The following is a 27,241-nucleotide window of genomic DNA, read 5'->3' as shown; positions in this document are numbered from 1 at the left end:
TAATTCCGTCGTTTTAGCTCGCCGTGCACGCGTGGGAGAGCTCATTCCTCAGGGCCACTTATCTTAGCGAAATGTCGCTCTCTCACTCACCCACGCTGAGAGAGTTGGTGAGTGTGAGTCACTCTCTCACTCACCCACGGTGAGAGAGTTGGTGAGTGAGAGTGTGAGTCACTCTCTCACTCACCCACGGTGAGAGAGTTGGTGAGTGTGAGTGGCTCTCTCACTCACCCACGGTGAGAGAGTTGGTGAGTGTGAGTCACTCTCTCACTCACCCACGCTGAGAGAGTTGGTGAGTGTGAGTGGCTCTCTCACTCACCCACGAGGAGAGAGTTGGTGAGTGTGAGTCACTCTCTCACTCACCCACGCTGAGAGAGTTGGTGAGTGTGGTGGCTCTCTCACTCACCCACGAGGAGAGAGTTGGTGAGTGTGAGTCACTCTCTCACTCACCCACGGAGAGAGAGTTGGTGAGTGTGAGTCACTCTCTCACTCACCCACGGGGAGAGAGTTGGTGAGTGTGAGTCACTCCCTCACTCACCCACGGAGAGAGAGTTGGTGAGTGTGAGTCACTCTCTAACTCACCCACGGGGAGAGAGTTGGTGAGTGTGAGTCCCTCTCACTCACCCACGAGAGAGAGTTGGTGAGTGTGAGTGGCTCTCTAACTCACCCACGGGGAGAGAGTTGGTGAGTGTGAGTCACTCTCTCACTCACCCACGCTGAGAGAGTTGGTGAGTGAGAGTGTGAGTCACTCTCTCACTCACCCACGGGGAGAGAGTTGGTGAGTGTGAGTCACTCTCTCACTCACCCACGGAGAGAGAGTTGGTGAGTGTGAGTGGCTCTCTAACTCACCCACGGGGAGAGAGTTGGTGAGTGTGAGTCACTCTCTCACCCACGCTGAGAGAGTTGGTGAGTGTGAGTGGCTCTCTAACTCACCCACGGGGAGAGAGTTGGTGAGTGTGAGTCACTCTCTAACTCACCCACGGGGAGAGAGTTGGTGAGTGTGAGTCACTCACTTACCCACGCTGAGAGAGTTGGTGAGTGTGAGTCACTCACTTACCCACGGGGAGAGAGTTGGTCAGTGTGAGTCACTCACTTACCCACGCTGAGAGAGTTGATGAGTGTGAGTCACGCTCACAAATTTGGCCAGATCATTGTGTAAGTGGCCTCGCATAAAAATCAGCTACAAATAAAAGTAAAACAAAATCGGCTGCAAAAATCTGCGGCGACGTTCGGACAACAAGAAGCGAGCTCGGCACTCCCTTGAAGTTGCTCCAACGATGCGAATTCGGGGCGCCGCGAAAACCCCCACTCGTTACTGCGAACAGCTGACGCTGAGTTACATGAAATCGGTACAAAATAAGGCACTTGACAGAACGTTCTCCCTCTTTGCCAGGGTGGACGGTGGTCTTTGTTTTGTAATTCGGCGAATCCGCAGCTTTCAATCGGCCGATTGGGTCGTGCTTCTTCATTGTACATCAAATATTTCGTTTGTTTGCCGCGTCGATTGAAACATCTGAAGAATTGGAGTCAACTCAGAACGCAGGCCCCATGCTGGCTGCCTGTGGCAGGCTAACTCCGATATCGACTCCACGCACGAGAGCCTCAGCAGCTTCCCTTCACTCGGGAGTTATTCCACATTAGTGTCGCTTTGTGTTTGCGCCTGGCTGGACGAGTTGTTCACCTGCAGACGACCCCGCATGAGCCTGCCCCTTCTCATCGTCGTAAAGTAACAACCTCTGACGCTAATGATGCGCGCACACACACAAGACAAAGATCCCCCGTGTAGTCCTGACAGACTGTTGGGGCAAGTGCTGTATGCGAGCACCTATGAAGGCCGGCACGGCACACGAGGCGGTGGGTGACCAGTACCACGCCCGGACGCCTTTGTCTCCCCAGTGGCACCTGTTGCGATGTTTACACACCGCAACAGGTACTCATTTAAGGCTGAGTCGACCTAGGGGAGGCTCCGGACCGGTTCAGATGATCAGATAATCGTCACTGGTGTTGGTGGCCGTGAGCGGGAATCAAATCCGGGCCGCCGGATTTGCGGCGCAGCGCGCTAACCGCTGCACCACCGCTCCCCACACGCACTCGTGCTGTCGGTTATGCCACAAAGAATCGGACGAATCGCCAAAATGATGACGTCATGTGAACATCGTGACGTCAATTAATCCACAGCACCGAATGTGGTGGCAACTAATTATCCACGATTTTCGTGAAATATCTTTTTTTTTGCCAGGAGATTAAAGATTTGAGAAAAACTTAACGGGCGAAGACGATTCTGCCCCCAGGGGATCTTGCTCCGTGCGTTGCGGCATCGCCAAATGATCGCAGCAACCCTCGATAGGACGGCGTTCTAAATCTGCGATGATCAACCGATCAACATCTGAGACTCGCTGTTCTGAACTTGGCAAACTAAAATCATAAAATTATATATATGTATGTTAAAATAAAACACTCTCTTACACCCCACAATCCGTTAAGAAGCCAGAAATATGAAAATTAAAAAAATATATGAAGTTAAATCAGAAGCCGGTACAGAAACGAATGCAACCCGCTACGAACAGAGGTCGTGCGACGGAATGACTTTGATGTTCACAAGCAAAAGCGGCCAACCTGACTTGAGTGCAACAAACCGTGGCACGCACCCAACACGGCACACGCCCACTCATCACAACACTCGCCCACCCAGCACGGCACGCGCCCACCGTGCTCGTGAACCAGCCACACCAAACAATCCACCGCTTCCTTTATCGAAAGGCGCAACGCCACCCACGATTAAGATTCATCTCCATTACTGCAAAGCGTCTTCGGTGGTTGCAACTTGGGATTAAGTGCATAATCATTATTAGTATTCCGCAGGCCCCCAACATTTGTAGAGTACAAGCTTTGTCAGTTTACTTTAACAGCAGTCAAAATTAATGTCCTCTTAATGACCCAGGAAAGCCTCGCTGATTATAGCCGGTGAGAGCGGATGTCTGGGTTTGAGACCCCCCCCCCTCCCCCCAGGTTCTGGGTGTCTCTGCCTTCTCTTGGGAGGTTCTCTCACTGAGCTCTCACCCCGTGGCACCCCGCGGGTATGAACCCCCGGGTGCCCGCGTCCGTCAAGGGCTTCGTCGTAGCCATTGAGCCGGCAGTCACTGACATCCTGGGCTTGAGCCCTGGGTCTCAATGTGTCTTGCTCTCTCAGGGGGTTCAGAATGGTCGCGTCGGAGACGCCGAGCCACCGCTTGTGACTTGGCGTCGCGAATTTGACGCGTTGTGAGTGTGAGTGGACGCGGGCATTGCTATCGACACATTTCAGTCTGTTAATGAATTGTGTAAATCGTCCGACCCGAAGTTCCCCTGGGTTAAGACTCTGCGCGCCTACGCGCGTGGTCAAATTAAACCTCCGCACGGAATTCTGGGGAACTCTCCGCGCAAGAACCGGTGCACGTTACGAGCCGAATTAGAATCCCTGGACGTTGCGCAGTTTCATCAAACGTTGATGCGATTCCCAGATTCTTCACGGGGCTCGTCTTGAGTAAGAATCGTTCCGCGCTTGGAACGTTACGGCCGTGAGTGACCGTCACGCTCTCTGACGGGCTTAAGTGACCGGTACCGTCACGTTCTTAATGTTCGGCTCCGTGTACGGCAAGTCCTCGCTTAACGCGCGGTGGTGTTCACGCTCGAACACGTTTTGGCGCAACGCACCCCCCCCCCGTTATAACGCGGAATGTGCCCCCCCCCGTTATAACGCGGTTTCTGAGCGGTCAACGACGCACTACTTTCTTGAGCTGCGTGGATGAGCGGTACAGTGATACAGTAACGCAGCGGCATGTTCTCAGTTGTTTGTGCCGCCATCTCACCATGCGTGGGTACGGAGGACGTCGCACCTCGCCAAACTTTACCGTTACATCACTTACGGCGAAATTATTTTCACTTGACAGGACCGCATCTACCGTGTTAAACGTGGACTTGCCGTATACACTTGTGTTAAAAAATATATATAATAATCCAAATCCCACGTGAATTTTAGACCACAATTACATCTGCGGCACCACTCGGTCCAGATGCATAAACGCAAATCGTGCATCGCGATTCGCGTGCTGGTGGGAAGGCAGTTTCCACCCGTTTTAGGTGGAAATCCCCGACCCAAATCTTTTCTAGGCTCCGTTCATCCAGCGCCCGATTCTTGCGTCCACACGACGATATTTTTATCGAGTGTGGGGAAGCAGCCGAATCTAGCGGAAACCAAACTGGAAGAATGGGCAAACTCAGCGGAGCTGCATTTCTGGATGTTCTATCCACGTTTTGGATGTTCGGGGAAAAATCCCGCCCGTGTTTTCCAATCCACGCGTCGACGGGAAATGCAAAATATCCGCCGATTTTAAATGCCCCCCAAAAAAAGAACGAGTCAAATAATATTTTTTTACGAAAATACTAATCTCAAAGATATTGTAATCAAACATCTCGACAACTGTCGTGGCACTCCGGCAAGTTTCGACTTGCAGGACCCTCCCACCGCCTGAAGGCCGTCACCCGGAGCTCGTCTCTAACACGTCACCCGGAGCTCGTCGTCTCTAACACCGTCACCCGGAGCTCGTCGTCTCTAACACGTCACCCGGAGCTCGTCGTCTCTAACACGTCACCCGGAGCTCGTCGTCTCTAACACCGTCACCCGGAGCTCGTCTCTAACACGTCACCCGGAGCTCGTCGTCTCTAACACCGTCACCCGGAGCTCGTCTTTATTCTTCCCCGCCCGGGGCACGTGAATGTCTGCGTGGACGTTTTGGCGGTGGTAGTAGATGGCGGTGGTGGGTGGGTGGTGGCGGTGGTGGTGAGTGGGTGGATGGCGGTGGTGGTTGGGTGACGGTGGTGGGTGGGTGACAGTGGTGAGTGGGTGGGTGGATGGTGGGTGGGTAGCGGTGGTGGGTAGGTGGGTGACGGGTGGGTGGGTGACGGTGGTGGCGGTGGTGAGTGGGTGGGTGGATGGTGGGTGGGTAGCGGTGGTGGGTGGGTGACGGTGGTGGGTGACGGTGGTGGGTGGCGGAGGCCCTCACAGGTCGCTGGTTGGCTGGGCGCCAGCCCCACGCTTGCGGAAGTAGCAGCCGCTGCAGTGGAGGCGCCCCGACAGCATCCGCACGTCCATCCCCGTGCGCGCGTCCCCCAGCGAGCCCGAGCACACCTCGCACTGCGGGGGGCACACGGGGGGGGGGGGGGGAGGGCACACGGGGGGGGTGGGGGGGCACACGGGGGGGGGGGGTGGGGGGGCACACGGGGGGGGGGGGGGGCAAGGGAGGGGGGAATTTGATGACAAACTCGCACTGTTGTGTGTGGTGTGTGTATGTAGTGTGTAGTGTGTGGTTTGTATGCAGTGTGTAGTGTATAGTGTGTGGTGTGTATAGTGTAGTGTATAGTGTAGTGTACAGTGTAGTGTATAGTGTAGTGTATAGTGTAGTATGTGTGTGCCTCGTCCGACACCTTGAAGCAGTCGATGTGGAAGAAGAGGTTGAGAGAGTCGATGAACATGGCCGCCCCGTTGCCGATGGCGTTGCCACAGCTCCCGCACTCCTTCTTCTCGCCCGCGATCCTGCAGCCCACGAGCCCGCAAGGTGAGGGGGCAGCCCCTGCAACTGCTCACGCCGCCGCCGCTACCACTGCCACCGCTGGCGGAATCGCCTCCACTATTGGGGCAGAGCACCTCTCCAGCGGGGCTATTTGGCCAAGTCGTGATAACTGTAGAGACCCATGGACTCGCAAAGAGACTCACATAGAGGTTCACAAAGACCCATGGACACGCATAGAGACTCATAGAGGGTAACAGAGATCCATGGACTCGCAAAGAGACTCAGAGGGTAACAGAGACCCATGGACTCGCATAGAAACTCATAGAGGGTCACAGAGACCCATGGACACGCATAGAGACTCATAGAGGGTAACAGAGATCCATGGACTCGCAAAGAGACTCAGAGGGTAACAGAGACCCATGGACTCACATAGAGACTCAGAGGGTCACAGAGACCCATGGACTCACACAGAGACCCACATAGAGGTTCACAGAGACCCATGGACTCACATAGAGACTCAGAGGGTCACAGAGACCCATGGACACGCATAGAGACTCATAGAGGGTCACAGAGACCCATGGACTCGCAAAGAGACTCAAAGGGTCACAGAGACTCATGGACTCACATAGAGACTCAGAGGGTCACAGAGACCCATGGACTCGCAAAGAGACTCAGAGGGTCACAGAGACCCATGGACTCACACAGAGACCCACATAGAGGTTCACAGAGACCCATGGACTCACATAGAGACTCAGAGGGTCACAGAGACCCATGGACTCGCAAAGAGACTCAGAGGGTCACAGAGACCCATGGACTCACACAGAGACCCACATAGAGGTTCACAGAGACCCATGGACACGCATAGAGACTCATAGAGGGTCACAGAGACCCATGGACTCGCAAAGAGACTCAAAGGGTCACAGAGACCCATGGACACGCATAGAGACTCAGAGTGACGCAGAGACCCATGGACTTGCGTAGACTGGGTTTTGATTTAAACCGGGTGGTCCCCAAGCATAGCTGCTTGGTCGTGCGGTGGCTGGGCATGCGGTCGACAGTACATTACCCAGCCAACGCTGATGATGGGACTGTGTCCAGATTTTTGAAGGATCTGAGAGCTCCTCACCCAATCCAGCCTGGTTAAACCCAGGATGGATCGTAGGCAGGCCAGCCTAAATGTTTCTAACCGGTGCAGATGCTCCATTATAGTGGCCCTCGTTTCACAAGCATAGAGAGTTGAGGGCACGACTGTGGCTGAAAAGACCCGGAGCTTCGTGTGGAGTGACAGAGCTAGGCAGCTTCCACTCAGCGTGGGTGGGGGTGAGTGGAAACCGAACGGCTGCATCACTTTGAGCCGAATCTCTTAACAATTGCACGGAATCCTCATCATCAACATCATCACGACACTGTCGCGTTGCTTGCCCCCCGCGCCCGCGTGCGCTCACTTGGCCGGGCTGTAGCTGGTTCCGCCGTACCCCGACAGCGACGAGTAGGCAGAGCCGAGCGAGCTGCTACCACCGCCGCCCCCGTACCCCCCTCCGAAGCTCGTGCCGCCGTAGCCGGGGCTTCTCGCCGTCGTCTGCGTGGGACTTCTCGCCGCGCTGTAACTGGCGCTGCCGCCCCCGTAGCCGCTGCCGCCGTAGCCACCGCCGCCGCCGCCGTAGCCGCCGTGGCTGGACCCATAGCCGGGGCTTCTGGTCGTGCCGTAGTTGACGCTGTACGTCGCGCTGTAGCTCGGGCTGCCGGAGCCGAATCTGGCGCCGCCGCCGCTGCTGCCGCCGTAGCCCGCCGCCGGAGCTGCTGGAGAAGTTGTGGTAGTTGGGGCTGAGCGTCTGCCGCCCGTAGGAGCTGCTGCTGCTGCGGTAGGAGGAGGGGCGCTGGCTGGCGTCGCGGTAGGAGTAGGTGGGGCTGCGGTGCGAGGAGCCCATGGAGCCTACGGAGCCCGCGGAGCCCATGGAGCGGTCTGGGGAGAGATGTGGGGACGGCGATGATGACGACAATCACGATTATGACGACAATGATGACGATTGTGACGGTGATGATGACGATGACGACAATGATTATGACGGCGATGACAATGACGACGATGACGACGACGACGTTAATTAAAACTTGGCACCGTGCCGCAGAACAACGACTGGGAGACGCGAGGGAGCCACAGACGAGCGGGGACGTAACGAGGCAGGCGAGCCGCTGCTAACAAAGAGTTTCCCAAGCTCTGGTCTTCTATACATGTTCCGGTGTTTTCAGCCCCGTTTGTGTTTAGACACGTGGGAGTAAATCGCTACACCCCGAGAAAACCTACGTGTTGCGCTGGGGCGACACACTTCTGCTGGCAAGCCAGGGTACAAACAGGCATAATAAGGGCGATAACAATGATTCTGATATTAATATTCATGACGCTGATTATGGCTGGCACATCAACAATATCCGCCGTTTGCCACTAAGTGGCGGTAACGTAACCCCAGCACTTGTGCCAGGCTAGGTGCACTTTCAGACCGTCACGAGAAGTAGGTTAAGTTAGTCGATTACGTTTTAGAGCCAGCTGGCCAGGATTGGGTAAAAAACTGAGACCCCAATGTTCACCCCCGCATCTGGACAGCACCTGGCTAAGTGTCTTGAAGGCTCGCTGCTGGCAAGAGGTCACAGCACGGACCCAGCAGGTGCCATGGATCGACTGACTGAGATGACTGGCTGATGCACCACCTGTGCCCCCTACTCTGCCAACTTGCTGTGTTATAGCCGCCCGCCACTCCGCTCGTTGTTGTGAGCGTCGCTCCTCCGCCCTCTGTTGTTGTTGGAGGGCGACTGCCTCCAACTGCCCAGTAGCGTCCTTCACGAGCCTCCTCCACAGAGGCCGATTTGACACTGCTGGTCGTGCCCGTTTAGCCCCCTCTATCCAGCCAAACAGAAGCTGCTTGGGCATGCGGTGGCTGGGAATGTGGGCTACATGACCCAGCCAGTGCAGCCTTGCCCGCCGGAGGACTTCACTGATGGGACCGTGTCCAGATCTTTCAAGGATTTGTGAACTCCTCACACAATCCAACCTGATTGAACCCAGAATGGATCGTAGGCAGGGCAGCCTGAAAGTTTCAAACTTGCACAGATGTTCCATTAGAGGGGAACACATACGTGCACGCACACACACAACAAAGCAAACAAAAATCCCCCGTATAGCCTCAACAGACTGTTGGAGCAAGTGCTGTTAGCGAGCACCTTTGAAGGCCAGCACATCACACAAGGGGGTGGGTGGCCAGCACCACGCTGGCCGCCTTTGCCTCCCTTGTGGCGATGTTTACACACCGCACCGGGTACTCATTTGAGGCTCGATTGACCTAGGGGAGGTCCAGGACAGGTTCAAATAATCGTCACTGGTGTTGGACGTGAGCGGGAATCGAACTCGGGTCGCCGGGTTCATAGCGCAAGTGCACACACACACGTGTACACACACACGTGTACACACACACGTGTACACACACACGTGTACACACACACACGTGTACACACACACGTGTACACACACACGTGTACACACACACACTCGCGTACTTCTGCCAAGGGAGATGTAGGGGTTGTAGCTGCTCGCACTCGGAGAAGACTGTCGCGGCAGGCTGGCCGAGCGGCGGTCGTCGGTGGTGACGGTGGTGGTGAGGAGGTTCGGGGAGCGCTGCTCGGCACTGCCCGGAACGACGGTCGGACTCCAGGGGCCGGGTTTGGTGGGGCTGCCGGAACAAATCCGCCCGTCGTTCCCCCGGTTAATCCATAGGTCAGTCGGTCGGTGAATAGATTCATCGGTCAAGAGTTCATTCGTTTGGCGAGGATAATGAACAAGTCACCGAATGAGTCAATCATTTCGTCAGCGAGAGAATGAAGCGGCGGAAGCAGTCATGGCAATCAAATAATCAATAAATCATGATTTGAATCAATAAATCTACGAGAGAAAACGAATAGACCAATCAGTTAATTAAGTCAGCCAGTCGATTAATCAATTATTCCATGAATTATTCAAGCAATCAGGCATTTAATCAGTGATTCAGCCAGTCTGTCAATGAATAATTTAATGACTCATGATGATGATGATCATGTTATTAATTATATTTGAAAATTTTACGATGATGATGATGACGTTGATCTGGATGATGATCATTATAATGATGATTACAATTGGCGTGCTGATGACAATGACGGCGGCAATGATGGTGATGTGATTATGACGACGGTGACGATGTGAGCGATGGTGCCGTCACCTGCTGGAGGACGAGGTCCTCTCCAGCCTCTTCCTCTCGTTCCACCGCCGCTCCTCCTCCTCGATCTCCCTCTTCATCTTCTCCACCTCCTCCGCATCCTCGCCGTCGCTCGCAGCCCCCCCGGCGTGGCCCCCCGCCGCGGGCCCCCCACCGACGACTCCGTTGCGACTCCCCCCGCCGGAAGCCGCGTGGTTCGATGCCCCCCAAGACACGGCCCCCTCCAGTCTGCGACGCTCCTGCCATCGCCGCTCCTCCTCCTCCGCCTCCTCCCGCTGCTTCCGCTCGGCCTCCTGCCCGCCGATTCGTCCGTCAGTTCGTTCCACCGTTCGTTGACCGGTTTAACGACTTTGATCGTTCGCTCGTTCAATCGTTCGTCTCAGCATGCGTCCGTTTGTCTCGTCTGTTCATCGTCTCGTCTGTCCATCGTCTCGTCTGTCCAATAGTCTCGTCTGTCCATTGTCTCGTCTGTCCATTGTCTCGTCTGTCCATTGTCTCGTCTGTCCATTGTCTCGTCTGTCCATTGTCTCGTCTGTCCATTGTCTCGTCTGTCCATTGTCTCGTCTGTCCATTGTCTCGTCTGTCCATTGTCTCGTCTGTCCATTGTCTCGTCTGTCCATTGTCTCGTCTGTCCATTGTCTCGTCGGTCCATTGTCTCGTCTGTTCATTGTCTCGTCTGTTAATTGTCTCGTCTGTCCATTGTCTCAGCCACCTTCGCTCACTTTCCCATGTCGACTAATTCACTATTTTTTATTCACGTATGTTGAACGTCTTGAGCACCGCACGTAGCTGCATGCATTTATTCCATGATTCATGCATTCAAATAATTCATGCGCTGAGTGAGTGCGTCAGTGATCGCGATAGCAGTCAGTGCTCTCAGTCATCTCAGTCAGCCGACCCATGGCACCTTGGGTCAGTCCCGTGATCTGCCAGTGGGCGTTCGACACTTCAGTGGCCTTAACGTGCACATAGCCTGGCACAAGCGCCGTGGTGACGTCACCGCCACTTAGTGGCAAATGGCGGTTGTTGTTGTTTTTATAGCGAGTGACTAAGGTGGTGAGTGCATGGGGGAGTGGGCGAGTGAGCGAGGGAGCAATCGTGTAGAGCAAAGTGAGCCCAGGTTCTACTTACATGGTCAACCATGACATCATCGTTGTCTTCTGTGGAGACAGGAATGTGGAAATAGACAAAAATCAGCCAGTCGCGACATCAATGACATTATTCAAATACCCGAGATTCCCGATAGCAATTGCAATTGATTACCAACGAACAGTACAACAAGCCACAAGGTCCGAGTGATCTCCTATTGCTGAAGCTCAAATCAGCATTGAGACATTGGGGCTCATCTCCCCGTTCACAGCCCTGCATAGCCAGCGGTGGAAATTCCACGTTCCTATGGCGGGGGAGACTTTTTGGCCATAGGATAATTCCACAAAGTGGTATTAATTTAATTGTATCGACCCCCAGAGGGACGGATGATGGGCTGAGTGGCCTCCTGGCCTGGGCACTAATAAGCCAATCCGTATCCACTCTCCTCTCATTGCATCTCATGCCAGATCTGATCCAAAATTAAACACCACACCAACGACCACTACCAGCTTCCCTGCTCCACGCGATATTTCCGCGGAGACTACTACGGTACTATCAACACCTGGGTTCGATTCCTGACCACGGCCAACATGAGTGGGCGAGTGATATCTTATCAGGTCACCAAATCTGCGTTGACCAGCGCAGTGAAGTATGTCCACACAACCCCAGTGACAACCCGGGGAATGAATCCAGTTGAACAAAAGATCGAAACCGGAGTTTGCATTTTACCGGAAAATCCGAAGAACTCCGCATTCCGCCACTGGTTTTTCTTCCTGCCGGAAACTTCTCCGTTGCTCGTGCTGCTCACTACACAGTAGAAACAAACAATATTCTAGAATCGCCGTACACACACACACACGTGCGTAGATTTTATGGGGAGTGGTGGTGCAGCAGTCAGTGCGCTACGCTACGAATCGGGCCGTGACCCCCGAGTTCAATTCTTGTTTGCAGCCAACAACTGTGACGAATATCTGAACCGGTCATGGGTCCTCCCCTAGATCGGCTGAGCCTCCCCGTATGTTCGAGGCTATACGGGGAGGATCTTTGCGTGCATGTGTTTGTGCATGTGTAGTGTAGCTTTCAGATATACATATAACTGAACAAGAAGGTGTATCTATTATGAATAAAGTCTGCCGACTCACTGATAACGTAACGAGTAAGTGTGAGTGACTATATACACCTGGGTAACTTAGGTAACTCTATTCTGAGACAACATAACGCTCAAGCCTTCCAAGACGACAAGGTGCCCACTCCAGGACGGTGAAGACGACCCGCTCCCAGGTGACGACAGCGACAGCAAGTTCCCCCACAACAGCAGCCCTGAGCCCCGGCTCACGCCGGCTCTTATCCCCCTCACGGCCCGGCCACGCCCCTGTTCCCGAACCCCCTCTCACCGCACCTGGCCCTGTCGTCTCTGCCCTTATTACAATTCATGGCCGTTGGGTCCCGTGCTTCCCCTCACGCGACTCTGCCAACGCTTGTCGCATCAATCATCGTTAGCGACCACTCAGGTCCCACGTCACCCTATAACGTGACCCTGTCTGTTCCCGTTACGTTAATTAGTAACCATGGCCACGGGGAGCCATACTGTCCCTACATCGCCCCATACTGTCCTTACGCATGTGTGAGTGTGCACGTGCGTGTGTGCATGTGTACGTGCGTGTGTGTGCGTGCGTGTGTGCGTGCGTGTGTGCGTGTGTGTGTGCGTGTGTGTGTGCGCGTGCGTGTGTGTGTGTGTGGTGTTCTTTTCTTCGGTGGGTAGAGGCTGGCACCTTTCTGGGTGGCGCCGACGCTTGGGGGGGGCAGCACCTTGGCGGGCTCGGCGGGCAGGACGGGGCGGCTGGGCTTGTCCGAGGTGACGGCGCGCGTCTCGGAGACGCCGAATCCCTGCCGGGTCGGGTGGGGGGGGGGCACGGTGATGAACAACGGCGCTGGGTAGGAAGCACGCACGGCACCCATGCCATCCTCACTGCACGAGGCCGTCACGAAGGAATGCCGCCGCCACTGCCACTTTGTTTTGACGGGTGGGTACGGAGCCGTGTCGCCTGCGAACGATCCCTAGTTTGGACCGAGACACCGGCGCGCGATCGGCACCGCTCGTTCTGAACAGCGTCGGGGGGGGGGGGGGGGAGCTTTCGACAACCGCCGGACGTCCCCGGGGGCCTCGGTGCAAGGCAGCTGCATCAAAAAAAAAATGAAAATAACGAGAAATAATAAAACACCTGGTACGCGACGGAGGGAGGCGGCGACGATTTGGTGAGTGTCACGGTAACCAAGGAGGTTGTCTTGCCAACGGGAGACACCAGGGTGGTGGTGGCGGCGGCGGCGGCGGGAGGTGCGTTCGTCATCACCGGCGGCGGCAATCGCCGACTCAGCCGGTTCACCGCCACCGCCGAGCTGTCGAACTTCCTCGGTGGTGGCGTGGGCGGAGAGGCGACTCGCCGCGGCGGCGCCGCCGGCGGTGCCACCGGCAGTGCCGTTGGCGGTGCCACTGGCGGCGGTGGTCGCCACGGCCCCTCCTCCTCCTCGTCGTCATCATCCCCCCAGGCTCTGGTGGAGCCGTAGCTCTTGCGTGTGGTTGAGGCGGTGTTGTTGTAACTGGTGTTGTTGTAACCAGTGTTGTTGTAGGCGGTGGCTTTGGTGGTGGCTTTGGTGACGGTGGTGGTGGCGGTGTTGTTGTAACCGGTGTTGTTGGAGGCGGTGTTGTTGGAGGCGGTGTTATTGTAACCAGTGTTGTTGTAGGTGGTGGCTTTGGTGGTGGTGGTGGCTTTGGTGACGGTGGTGGTGGCGGTGGTCGCTTTGGTGGTGGGTGCCGCTTTGGTGATGGTGGTGGCGGTGGTCGCTTTGGTGGTGGGTGCCGCTTTGGTGATGGTGGTGGCGGTGGTCGCTTTGGTGGTGGGTGCCGCTTTCGAGGTTTGTGCCTCCAGCGCCTTCCAGCCCTGCACGGTGCGGTTGTAGCTCTTCACTGACTCCACTTGAGAGTCCGAGGGTTTTTCCAGAGGGCGGTTGAAGGATGTCACCGTCTCCGCCTGCACACGTCGAATGAGGGGCGCCACGGTGGTGAGAGATGTTAACTCCCTCGACTGGTACACATGAGGTTGTGGGTTCGATCCTGACCCGATGCCTATATCATTTGGCGTTTACATGTCTCTCTCCCGATGGTCGTGTGGATTTTTGTCTGGGTCCTCTGGTTTTTCCCTCCACATTTAGAATCAACGTCACGCGTTTAGAGTATTTGGCTGCTGTAAATGTCCACGTGATGATGATAAAACACTTCGTTGAGCTGTCATCTGTGGCCAAGTCGCTTCTCAAAAAGAGTTAGATAGCTCAGTGGGCCTTCCTGGTAAAATGAACATAGTTCAATAGTTTTTCATGCTTAATGGTGATCGTCATCATTCCAGGTCTTTGCACCCACAATTGGAGAATTAAGGACAGTCCACAGTGTGACTGGGGCCCACACGAACCAGACAACGGAGCCACCGTATCGAAACCAACTGCATCCTACGGCCGCTCTCCGGCGGACTGAGCGGTACTCGTCACGCCAACTCCCGAAGTTATCACGTGGCTCACAGACTTCAACTCGGACGTGTGTTTAGCAGACTTTTCCATACACTAGAGAGAGTCATAGTTCCACTCGTTTTGCCCGGGGAAAGCCTCATCAAGTACTCTTTTTTCAGATTTAGCAGTAGGGGGGCGATGCTGCTGCTGCTGTGTGTGTGTGATCCCAATCGAGTTACTTGCGGGGTTGGTTTTTGAATTTGGCTAATTTGGACGTTGCCAACGACGTCGAGGGGATCTCTGATGAGTGTCGTGGTTAATACGCAGGCGCAGCACAACTCTCGATTATCCGCGTGCAGTTTATCCAATTTGCGGATTAGCCGCGCACCTGAGATTTTGATGTAAATTAATAACTCATGGATTTTACATTAAGCCCAAATTAATAATTAAAAACTAGTTCTACATTTTTATTCTTGGAAATGTTTATTACACGTCACGTGCTTGAACCGAACAAATATCTTGCATCCGGTTAATTTTAAATCCACGTGATCGCCTCTACAGTACAGTAGTTGCATATGTTTACAACTGTGGGTGGAGTTTGATGTTGATTGGCGTGGCTCTGCTGTCATCCACTTAGTGGGCCGAGTCTTCTGGACTTTTGTAACAAGACATGATCAATACATTCTTTACTGCAATTTTTAGTTTTGTCCATTAACAAACTACATTTTCTTCACTTAAACATAATTTATACCTATATTAGTGGCTTTTGGCATAGAGATCCGAGGAAAATCTTTATATTTTTGGATTATCCGCGATTTTTTATTTTCCACGCCCGTCCTCCTCGTCATTAGCGCAGATAATGGCACGTAGTCTCCTGCATTCACTTGGGCCGCCTGCCAGAATCGACCCACGAATACCAACAAACCTCCGCAACAAGAGCACGGCTGCACTGCCGCCGGGGCTCGCCGCTCACCCTCTCCTTTTCGGACACTTAGACGCGGGCCTCTCTCTTTAGATGTCTGTCCTGAGCACGCCGCGGGGAACGTCATCCTTAAATGTACCTTGAATCCACGGGGCAGGGACTGCACGCTGTCCCACTGTGCGGCCGGAGCCATCCTTGAGGCCTGGCTCGCAGGCAAGCTTGGCTTGGCTTCGCTGATCCTAGGCTGCACTGGCACGTTAGGCGAGGGGCTAGGCTTGGGTGCCTCTGCGTAGGCCTTGAACACGGTGGTTGATTTCTGCAAAATAGATGTGTTCGCACAAAGAACAGTTACAATTAATATTATCTATTTCTAATCATCATCAGCCACAGTCTATCCACAGCCGGATGACGGCCTCACCACGCTGTTGCCATCCCTCATGGTCCTGCAAATGCCACAAGCCATCTTGCTCCTGCGCATCAGCTGATTTCATTGCTCCATCCCCACTGGGATTGTGCATTCTCCCCTTTCGCTGCCAATCCATTGTTAGTCTTGACCATCGGTCGCCGTTCCTTCCGGCCAGGACGCCCCCGAGCTGCGATGCGCCCTGCCCAAGCCTCGCTCACTTCTCTTATCGTCACCACGACGCCTCTGCCTTGCGTGCGTTCTCTAATCCACGTGCTCCTCTATCGGGCCTCTCAGTGCGGTTTACAAGGACGCATCTCTCCACCCATCTTTACGCACTCTTTGAAGAGATGGAATGACCCAACATCCCAAGTCTATGCTGGGTATACAAATACATTATAGATTTTATATATATAAAAAACAACAGATATAGCGAGATGAGAAAAGAGAGGTGCAGACCAATTAAGAGATTACGTACATTAATTGGCTACGTAACAATAGGTTTTACCCTTTCTGGCAATAAAACAGTTGTGTTCAAATGTTAAAACACCAAACAGAATTATTTTTCAAGGAGCCATGTCTGCATGAACCACAAGACTTGGGGTGAACATGCAAACAAAAAGAACATGCTCTGACATAATATATCAGGGCATGTTGACGACCGTGGCATTCTCTGGTCTCACACTTTGAGACGAGGCTCTAAAGAAAGCTGTCTCTGGTACGGACCAATCAGTTTCAAAGACAATGCCATCATATTGCGTCAGAGCATGTGTTTTCGTTGTTTGCATGTTCACCACAAGTGCTGTGTGTGGTTAATGCAGTGACAGGATTCCTTGAAAAAGGTTTCTGTTTGGTGTTTTAGCATCTTGACACAACTGTTTCATTGCCAGAAAGGGTAAAACCGATTGTTATATTTTGATACTGGCTAGGAAGGTCCCATAATTATGGGCTATGTTGTTAATTGGCTGCTGCGTCAATTAGAGTTTGAAGTTGAACATTTGCCGCAGGGCGCCTTAAGTTACTTGGGTCCCGGAGACCTTTTTTATCCATGCCGAGTGCCCCCCCCCCCCAACCGGCCCCATCGATGTCTCACGGGCAGGGCGACGGATGGCTGCGACGAGGCCGTTACGAGGTTCCTCTTCGTTTGCCCGGAGTCCACCGTCTCCCTCCTCCTCTCCGTGCCCTCTTCGTAGTCCCGCGCCGCCTGCGGACGACGGAGGGAGCTCACGCCGCCCCGCGACGACGAGTAGACGGCATTGTCGTCGTTATCGTCGTCGTTATCATCGTCGTCATCGTTATCATCATCGACGCCGCTGCGAAGAGGTGAGAGAGAGAGAGAGTGAGCACAGAGGAGGGAGAGGGCAGTGGGTAATTGGCACCCGGATAAAGCATCACATATCGGAGTGCCGAGCACCTGTACCCCGGTTCCGTTTGTTTGGCCGTGCCGGGCGGCGGAGGGTCTCGGACGGCAAAAAATTTGGCCGGATTGTTACGTGGCCCAACCCAAAACCCGACGGTGAATCGGTTGTAACGATCATACTTGTTGCCATAGAAGCCACTGCGACCGCCGCCGCGGCCGCCGCCCCCGCGGCCGTCGACGAGATCGCCACCACGATCGCCACCACGATCGCCACCACGATCGTCACCACGATCGCCACCACGATCGTCACCGCCGCCGGATCGGTAGAGCCGCACGTTGCCGTTGGAATTGGCGGGCTTGTCGCTCTGCTGCTGGAGGAGCTTCTCGCTGGAACCGATCCTCCGGGACTTCCAAGCCGCCAGGCTCTGCGTGGTCGAGAAGGCGAGAGCAGAAGGTGAGAGCAGCACCGTCACCACACAATAACGAGTTCAGGAAAGATCGTGTGTGCGAGCAGCATGTGTGTGAGTGTGTGTCTGGAGTGAGCAGGGTGTGTGTGTGTGTCTGGAGTGAGCAGCGTGTGTGAGTGTGTGAGTGAGTGAGTGTGTGTGAGTGAGTGTGTGTGTGAATGAGTGTGTGAGCGAGTGTGTGAGTGTGTGTGTAAGTGTGCGTGTGAGTGTGTGAGTGTGTGTGTGAGTGTGTGAGTGTGTGTGAGTGAGTGTGTGAGTGTGTGTGTGAGTGTGTGTGTGTGAGTGTTTCTGGAGTGCGGCCTCACACTCTGCCACGCGTAGTCGCTCTCCTGCGGCTCGTGCTGCCGGGACTGCTTCAGCTCCTCGTACTGCTGCTTCTGCTCCGCCGTGCGGCGCGCCAACTCCGCGGGGCTCATCTCCTCCAGCTCGTCGTCGATGTCGAGGCTCACGCCGCCGTCGCCGCCACGCACGTCGCTCATGCTCCGGCTCCTGCAGATCGATCGTTCGTTCACCCCCTCGCTCATTGGCTGGCTACGACCGTTCGTTAGTTGGCACGCTCGTGAACGAATTCCTTTGTCGGATCACTCGGTCCGTTCATTCGGCGGCGCCGTTCCTGAATGAATTTGTTGGCCGACTCATTCATCAGTCGGCTCGTTCGTACACAAAGATAAAGATCCCCACTCCTGTAGCCTTAACACACTCCTGGGGCAAGTGCTGTTAGAGAGCAACACTCACCCACTTATACCTACCCGAGCCCAGTCGCACAGACACTCACCCACTCACACACTCACCCACTCACACACTCACCCACACACCAAATCACAAAGATCCTCCGTATGGCCTTAACAGACTGTAGGGGCGAGTGCTGTTAGCGAGCACCTGTGAAGGCCGGGACGGTATACGAGGGGGTGGGTGGCCGGTACCACGCCCGACCGCCTTTGTCTCCCCAGTGGCAATGTTTACACACCGCACCAGGTACTCATTTGAGGCTGGAGGAGCTCATTGATGGGACTTTGTCCAGATCTTTCAAGGATTTGTGAGCTCCTCATACAATCCAGCCTGGTTAAACCCAGGATGGATCGTAGGCAGGCCAGCTTAAATGTTTATAACCGGCGAAGATGATTACGGGGGTCCACGTTTCGCAAGCGTAGAGAAGGGAGGGCATGGCTGTGGCTGAGAAGACCTGAAGCTTCGTATGGAGTGATAGACCAGGTAGCTTCCACACAGCGTTACGCAACCGATGAAAAGATAATGTCGCCCGACTGATTCGGAGTGAGACCTCTGCTCTCAAACAGGAGCCAGTCATGAGCACACTGCCCAGGTATGGGAAACTCTCCACTCTCTCCACAACTGCCCCATCACCAATTGGGAGTTGTGGGGTTGGAGTGTCTGATGGTACAGAATACCCAGGCACACACGCCCACACACACTCCCACACACACTCCCACACACGCACATTCCTTGTGCCCCTGGTACGAGGAATTAAATGGGCTCCTCTTCATAGCTGGAGCCTGGCGTCTCTGTGACTCACGGGCCACGGTGTCGTTGCAGTGTCTGCACACTCGAGGGTGATGACAACTTGTGACGCGCCGTGGGGTATTTACTCATCGCTCTCCTAGAGAGAGAGGCGGCGACTCGAAGGCGCTATCGGCCAATCGACGAGTGTTTTACACGTGGGAAGAAGGCCGAAGCGCCCGGGGAAAACCCCACGTGTGCGAGGGGGAAACACTCGATCCCCCCGTACACAGAGAACAGGGAAGATAATTGTATTGTTTTATTTTTATGATTTTATTATTCCCCTTCTACGTGACTTTACTGAAAGAACCAAGAATGAGTGTGGACCAATCAACTTCAAGGACAGTGCACATTTTCAGAGTTATGTCTTTTGTTTGTATTATGACTGCAGGTATTGCGGTCTATGCAAACATGACTCCTTGTAAAAAGGTGTCAGTTTTGTTGCCAGATAGAAGGGTAAAAAACCAATTATCACATTTTTACTGGCAAATGAGGTTCCCATAGAATGAGTCCACAGTTTGTTTGCTCTACTGCCCTCTCGTGGGAGAGCCAAGGTCCGGCTCCTCCACGCCCAGCGTCGCGCCTGCAAGCGGCGGGCAGTCGACTGCTGCCACTAGCAGCAGTAGATGGCTACTGCTGCTTGAAAGTGCGTGGGGGCAGCAGTGGAGCGGCTATGCATGTGTATGTTGACTTCGCACCGCACGTAGCCAACCTACTTTGTCTTTGTGTACTACAATGCAGAGCCCCCCCCCCTCCTTGCCCCCCCCCACCTTGCCCCCCCCCCCCCACCTTGCCCCCCCCCCACCTTGCCCCCCCCCCACCTTGCCCCCCCCCCCACCTTGCCCCCCCCACCTTGCCCCCCCCCTCCTTGCCCCCCCCCCGTCCCGTACCTGTCTCCCATGCGCGGCGCCTCGGCATTCTGCGGAGGCGCCGTCCAGCTCTGTCGGACCGCCTGGGACCTCTCTCCTCCTCGCTTCTTGCGCAGGGGCACGGGCACGTGCGGCGAGGCGGCGGCGCCGTGCGGCAGGTAGTGGTTGAACTCCACCGTGGGCTTGGCGTCGTACTTCTGGATGTCCCGCATGGTGGCGCTGGGTGGCGCTGGGTCTAGGTGGTGCAGCAGCTGGCGTGGCGACACGCAGCCCTGCAGCGTGCCCAACACAGCAATCGCAATGCCGTCATTTGGTGCTACGGCTACCTCGTCATCAGTGCCATGATGATTGTAATCATGATTATCGTGATGATGATTGTCACCATGATGATTGTGATGATGATTATAATCATTATTGTGATGATGATTATTGTGATGATTATTATTGTGATGATGATGATTATTGACGACGCTTGGTAGCACAACGGTTGCTGTTGTGACGGTGGAGGTGGGACTGGTTATTTTGGCGAGCCACGCTAACACGGCAACTTACAGAGCCTTCCCCGCCAGCCCCCATAGGGGTCACGGTGGAATCGTGGAGGGGGGGGGAGAGACGACCGCCCAGAGCCCCGCAGACGTCAGGGCCGGGATGGTACCCACAACGACCTCCTGCATAGCAGGCGAGGTAGTTAACATCTCCTGCCACCACGTCACTGGGGCCTCTCTGGGCACGCATGCTGGGCAGAGAAGGACCCGGCTTGGCCAGCCCATCGGGATCTGGGGCCTCAGCGGCGCTGGCTGAAGTGTCTCCGCCACGGCCATGGTGAGCACCCGGACAGAGTTACAATCAGAATGATAATATTCATACTGGAGGATTCCGATGAGCTATAAAGCGCTTTTCCCACAGATGTCCAGTAGGGGCACGGGGTAAGAACGTCACAACAACAAACACGAGACACGAACACGATAGGAGTGCAAAGTGCAAGAAATGTCAACAAATCACCGAAACAAATGAAACTGAACCATCGCCATGCTGCCAGGCGAAGCCCACCGAGGCATTAACTTGTTGTCCAGGAGCGGCCTGACCACCACAAGTGACGACTCAACAGGGGGGCAGGGGGGGGGGGGCGCCAGGCGCTCAAACCCAGGGCCTCGCACGTGGGCATCATGAACCCCCCCCCCCAACTTGAGAGAGAGAGGGGGGGGGGGGTCCGCTCCCCTCTGTATGGACGGCTGCACCGCAGTATTAATGGGGGCGGCTTCCTGGATTCGAACCGTGAACTTTTTGGAACAGCCATTATGAACCGGCTGACATCACAACATACGATGATGAACCCACTGCTGGACGAAGGCCTAGCTAAGCCGTCGCCATCACCTCTCACGATCCTGCCATGCAACAATAATAATCATTGCCATGCAATAATAATATAATTATGTTATTGACGACGATGTTTAAAACAACACAATTCTCTGAAATGTTTGTGCCCGTCAGCCACCAGCACTCACTTGAGCCCGTGGTCATCATCGTACGGCGCTCAAGTGAGAGCCCATCCTGACCGGTAGGGGGCAGCCACACGTGGCCGTCATGTCGAGGTCTGTTTTGCGATGACGTCAAGGACCTTTATGACGCTGGGGAAAATATTTAAAAAATCTTCATCCGACCCAAAATGAGAGTGGCGTTGTGTGGCCACGAGGGGGAAGCAGTCGCGTGGGGATGGACACAGGCACACGCCCCCGAAGTAAACTAAATGTGTTTTACATAACACAGGTGTCTTGGATACAAATGTGTCCTTAAACTCTCCACCATCCGACACAGCCAACTAGTTGTCACGTAAACAGAACGTGCCAATTCGTCACTAGTACAGCACTAACCGGTGTGTCGGAGAGCCAAGCCACAACATTTACAATCTGAGTACGACGTTTCGCCAGTAATTACAACTAGCTTCATCAGGCGGACAGACAGATTTGTGGAGAAATCCTCCTGTTTCGTTCCTTATATAGAGGGGTGTGATGACGTCCCTTGTGAGTCCTTCAGTGTCAGATGGTGATGGTGTGAGAAGTGAAATGTTAACGCAGCGCTGCAGTTGAACGGTGACAATGATGTACAAATCAACAGGGCTCTGAATGCCAAAACCGAATAAAATAACACGCGAGTTGAGACTGACCAAGTAATTTAAACTATTAAAGTACCGTTCATTGCGGGAGTAACTGATCAACTAGTCAGATTTTGGGAAAGATAAAACATCCGAGTCAGATTTGGCACGGTGCATAAAACACAGAAATTCACATCTGGCACAAGAGATGTGTTACCGCAGCTATGAACACGAGGTGTGTACCGGGTGAAGTGCTCTTGCGGCAAACGCGACGCTGGGCAGACAGGACGATCAGCACGAGACGAAGAGGACATCAAAGGAATATGGAACATTCCCAGATACAACTGTCAGCAGTAGCAGGACACGCGTGCCAGCAAGGACACTCAATTTTGATAATGTTGGAGTTCTGTGCAAAACTAGCTACTACTGGCCAAGACTAAGTAGAGAATCTATCGCAATTGAGATAAATAAAACTGAATTTAACCGGTCGGATAGCTACAGGATTAGCACTGCTTGCAAGCGAATCATCAAACAATGCAATGTTTAAATGCATTCCTCTACAGGTTCCCCACGCGTCAACAGTGATTACCTGCACGCCGCAGCCAACAACAGGTCCTGCTATTGTAGTGCACACAATCGACAGCAGGTACAAGATCAATGTGCGTGTGTAATGTACGCCGATTACCATAATCAATAACCCAATCGATGCCCATTGTCATTTACATGCATTCACTAACCCCCCCTCCCCCTTCGCACGTGAAGGGCTCACAAGTGACGTCAAGGAACGACTCGGGAGGATTTCTCCACGGATCTGGCTGTCGCCTGATGAAGCTGGTTGTAATTACTGGCGAAACGTCGTACTCGGATTGTGAATGTTGTGGATTTGCTCTCCAACACACAACCGGTTAGTGCTGTACTAGTATACTACACTATACACTACACTATACACTACGCTACTATACACTACACTACTATACACTACACTATACACTACACTATACGCTACACACTACACTATACGCTACACACTACACTACTATACACTACACTATACACTACACACTAGTGTTGTTAATTGGCACGTTCTGTTCACGTGACAACCCTTACTCATTGGCTGTGTCGGGTGGTGGCGGGTTTAATGACACATTTATATTTCCCGATCTGACCCCAAAAAAAAATATTATGGATGATATTGGTAGCGAAAGCCTACGTGTTAAACTAAATATATTATAGGCGACGTTTCAGGCAATGACCCTTAGATAGATAGGCCGGAGTGACTGCGTGAATATTAGTTGGAGGCTGTAACCGCTGCAGGGAAATTGTTTGTCCTACCGAAAACCAATACTCGATTTGAACATCTCAGAGCTGGAATTGAACTACAAGTAAACACAGGAGGCAGAGGCAGTCGTTGGTGACCATCAACTCGCCACGCTCGAGACCGGTGCCTGAGACCTGGAGTCGAACTCGGGTCCCTCCGCATTGCTGGCTGAGCGTCTCTTGCCCCTGAACCCCCAGGACGTGATTATATGAAGACGCATGATCAGGAGGGTCCCGCCCTGGGGTATGTTTTGCAAACGTCTCAGTGAGTGAGCGAGTGTGAGTGTGTGTATGTATGTGTATGTGTGTATCAGCGTGTATATGTATGTATCTGTCTCTGTGTGTATCTGTATGTGTATCTGTCTCTGTATGTGTGTGTATTTGTGGTATGTGTGTGTATGTGTGTATCTGCGTGTATATGTATGTATCTGTCTCTATGTGTATCTGTGTGTGTGTATCTGTGTGTGTTTGTGCGTGTATCTGTCTCTGTGTGTATCTGTCTTTGGCCTGGCACAAGCGTCGTGTTGACGTCAGAGCTACTTAGTGGCGAATGGCGGTTGTTGTTGTTATGTCTTTGTGTGTCTCTCTGTGTGTGTATCGGTGCGTGTGTATATCTGTGTGTGTGTGTCTGTATCTGTGCGTGTGCCAAGTGTGCTGCAGTAGAAGACTTGTAGCTACAGAGTTTGTTAAGTATCAGAGAATAATCGAGCTGTGTGCAACTGCTCAAAGTCAGACTCCAGTTTACTCGCCCAGAAAACCGGACTCGACCAGATTCCCGCGAACCGCGCAGTTCGTCACCACGCGCGTTGTGGCCGCGGGGACTCGGATGAGAACAAATTCGTTCCTTTTAATTGGGTGATATCATAATGCGCAGCCGGTGTGAAGATGCATGCATGAGACCGGTTCTTCAAGAAATCACCCTTTAATAACGCGCGCCTGGTATAATTCACATTGTTCTGCCTGCCTATGAGACGCCCCGATAAATCAACGCGGTCGTGAATCATCGCACCAAGATTGCAAAACCATCTTTCCCAGGCATCGCTTCAAAGAGAATTGATCTCTATTCACCTCGCCCGTTTATAGTCATGTTTTAATTGAGTTAAATAATGAATGAATAATATGTTGTCTTTATTTGGCAATCTACCGCTGAACGATGGCCTCCTCCCCGCCCTGTGCCGGTCACAGGCGCTGTTTGGCCAAACTTCACCGTGCCGGTCACTTTGAGTTGGCCAGACACGAGGAGGCCCAGGTGCACGTGTCCATCGCCGTGGCCGGGAATCGAACTCGGGTGGCCAGGTTCGTGGGGCGCAAATGTGCTAACCACTGCGCCACCCACACAAGCACTGCACACGACACAAGGTGTCGTGAATGCAGGAAGGCCTCCCCGAGTCTCAAGACTCTCTCCCAGGAGGGTGCTGCTACACTGCGGATGTTTGGCCACTCACTTTCACAATGGGCGTTTGTCTCCACGCGGGGTGGAGTGTTCAGGGAGATGACTTGGCACGCACACGAGGAGGGGACGTTTCAATCGATCGGGTCCTACTTGCTGTTCTGCGAACCAGGCTCAGCAGCAGTGCTGGCCATTAATTGATCCACAAAGAGAATGATTGTGCCCAGACCCAGGGCTCGAACTCATGACTTCACTGGTGGTGGCTCACTGTCCCCGACGTGGCGGCGACGCAGTGCTGAGCTCACCTCGCTATGAACCCCGAGACTTGGATTTGATTCCCAACTCCTTCACTAGCCCACACTGCCCAGCGTGAGAGGAAGTATGGTCAAACAGCCCTCGTGACCACCATGAAGTGAAGAGACAGGGTATGAAGACAGGGATATGGATTATTGTTGCTGTTATTATTGCTAGTATGGATTATTATTGCTGTTGTTGGATGTTTGAGACGCCAGGACGCGGGGCACGAACCCGCGTCCTCTCAGCCTCTGACCATCACGAGCCCTCTTGGCGAGCCACAGAGACACCCAGGCCACGGGTCTCATCCGAGCGTCTTAGTTCCGCGTCTGTGCCTCTGGACCCTGACGAGCAGGTTCGGGACGCAGCAGGGCGAGGGCTGCGTGCTGCCAACCTCCTCCCCCGTCGGGGTCTCGGCCAACATCCCGACACGGCAGCTGGGCCCGGCACGGTGCCCGCGCGCCCTGGATCCCCGTCCACGCACTCGGTGCGGCGCAGGGCGACGTGAGCCACCGCGGCACGCGACCCCGACCCCCCGTCCTTACCCGCGTGAACAAACACGCGTTGAGATTATTTAGATGAATTTGCGGCTATGAATGTTCAAGTGATGGGCCACTTTCTTTAGTCATCATTTGTGGCCAGGTCGCTTCTGAGATGTAAGTTAATAGTTGAGTAGGCTTTGCCTGGTAGGTTGGGGATGGTTTCGTGTTGTGTTATTTATCTTTCTTGTACTTTGCACCACTAACGTGTTTTTGTGTTGTTTGCTGCTGTAACGTCCTCCGCTATTAATACATATTCTCATTCCGAGTCCACCGCTCGCGCGCACGTGACTCGGCCCTTCGGGATCGATGCGAGCGGGCAGCAGCTCCCAGTCTCCGTGACACGACCGGCTGTGAGACTCACAGGGGGGTCGCGTGGGGGGTCGCTGCCGCATGTCACGGCCAGGGGGGCGCAATCATTCCAGGGGGGGCAGTCGGCCACGATGGGGAGCCCCCCCCCCAATCGAGAGGTAAACAAGTCACAACAAAGTGTTCTTTGCTTAGAAGAATGTACCTGCGGCCTACCATGGCGATCGCTCACCTGGCTACCGTCGCAGCAGCAGCAGCAGCTTGCCACTGGGAGGAGGGGGGGGGGGGTCCCTTTCGAAAGTGTCAGGTGAGATGCGAGTCGCTGTGAGCTGCACGGCTGCATTGAAACAAGGGGTCATGTGCATGCGAAGGATGCTGCTGATGCTGCTGCTGATGATGCTGATTCTTGTAGCCAGCTTGCATCCCTGCTAAGGCCCTCCGAGACCTCACGAGATTGGATCTCCTCCGAGCAAACTCGTGGCCATCTCTGCGTGGTCCACCAACCCTGCCCAGGCTACGGCCCTTGACCAGGCTCGTATGGGTTCTTCTTACCCTGTTGCCCTTTTCAACGGCCAGGTATTTATGGCCACGTGGCTTATCTGCATTGTGCAAGGCGTGCGTGTCAGTACGTTTAAGGTGTGTAAATGCGTGTGCGTGCGTACGTGCGTTCATGTCTATGTTTAGGTGTTTACATGTGTGTGTGTGTACGTCCATGTGTATATACTTGTTGTGTTTATGTGTAGGGGTGTGTGTGTACGTCCATGTGTATACACTTGTGTGTATGTGTAGGGGTGTGTGTGTGTACGTCCATGTGTATACACTTGTTGTGTGTATGTGTAGGGGTGTGTGTGTGTACGTCCATGTGTATACACTTGTTGTGTGTATGTGTAGGTGTGTGTGTGTACGTCCATGTGTCTACACTTGTTGTGTACATGTGTAGTAAGTAGCAGAGGAGACGATGTCGAAGTTGAGACACACTGTTTATTAACTCCGGGACAGATACAATAGTTGAAGGGGTATCGGCCCCTTCACCCGTACTATGGGAAACCCACCCTAGTACTAAGCCCTCTGTCCTGTCCCCCAGTCCTCCTCTACTGGGCTACGGGAGGCTGACTGATCTGGCCCTGGCAAGCACAGATCTCGGCACCAGCTAACCAGCCTTGCCCTGACAAGGGCAGCGGTCTGGAAGCTCCTGGGCCGCGCCACTGGCTTACCCGGCTCGGCCCTTATAAGGACGGCGAGACCGGGGAGTCCCAGGGCCTAATCTCCGAGTCTTGGATCTTCACTGGTCAGCTTCGTGTCGAACTCCCCTCGAGCTCTTTGGGTTCCACCTTTTATAGGGATCGCCTCCAAGGGCTGGGGGCGTGGGCAATAACTGATGCGGACG

At 54.0% G+C, this 27,241-nt stretch overlaps 1 protein-coding gene across 3 annotated transcripts in view; it reads right to left on the bottom strand.

Moving 5' to 3' along the window:
* Positions 1-5,460: 5,460 nt before the first annotated feature.
* LOC133357676 (serine/arginine repetitive matrix protein 5-like) overlaps positions 5,461-27,241 on the bottom strand; it is a 45,089-nt gene continuing 23,308 nt past the window's right edge. For 2 of the 3 annotated variants that reach the window (XM_061575764.1, XM_061575765.1), the window contains exons 3-15: positions 19,935-20,185; positions 17,835-18,018; positions 17,243-17,487; positions 16,796-17,015; positions 15,439-15,615; positions 13,102-13,908; positions 12,652-12,766; positions 11,609-11,686; positions 10,922-10,950; positions 9,794-10,083; positions 9,096-9,268; positions 6,992-7,509; positions 5,461-5,569 (exon numbers count right to left, since the gene is read on the bottom strand). In XM_061575764.1, the coding sequence (XP_061431748.1) occupies positions 7,058-7,509; positions 9,096-9,268; positions 9,794-10,083; positions 10,922-10,950; positions 11,609-11,686; positions 12,652-12,766; positions 13,102-13,908; positions 15,439-15,615; positions 16,796-17,015; positions 17,243-17,487; positions 17,835-18,018; positions 19,935-20,125 (2,961 nt within the window). In that variant the 5' untranslated portion in view covers positions 20,126-20,185 and the 3' untranslated portion in view covers positions 5,461-5,569; positions 6,992-7,057. The remainder of the gene's footprint in view (positions 5,570-6,991; positions 7,510-9,095; positions 9,269-9,793; positions 10,084-10,921; positions 10,951-11,608; positions 11,687-12,651; positions 12,767-13,101; positions 13,909-15,438; positions 15,616-16,795; positions 17,016-17,242; positions 17,488-17,834; positions 18,019-19,934; positions 20,186-27,241) is intronic. The other variant, XM_061575766.1, reaches the window with a different exon arrangement.

Source organism: Lethenteron reissneri, chromosome 59, assembly GCF_015708825.2.
Source record: "Lethenteron reissneri isolate LAM-NWPU_2019-01 chromosome 59, ASM1570882v1, whole genome shotgun sequence".
Taxonomy (NCBI): Eukaryota; Metazoa; Chordata; class Hyperoartia; order Petromyzontiformes; family Petromyzontidae; genus Lethenteron; species Lethenteron reissneri.
The sequence above is the reverse complement of the archived record's forward strand: the minus strand, read 5'-3'. Positions and strand labels throughout refer to the sequence as shown.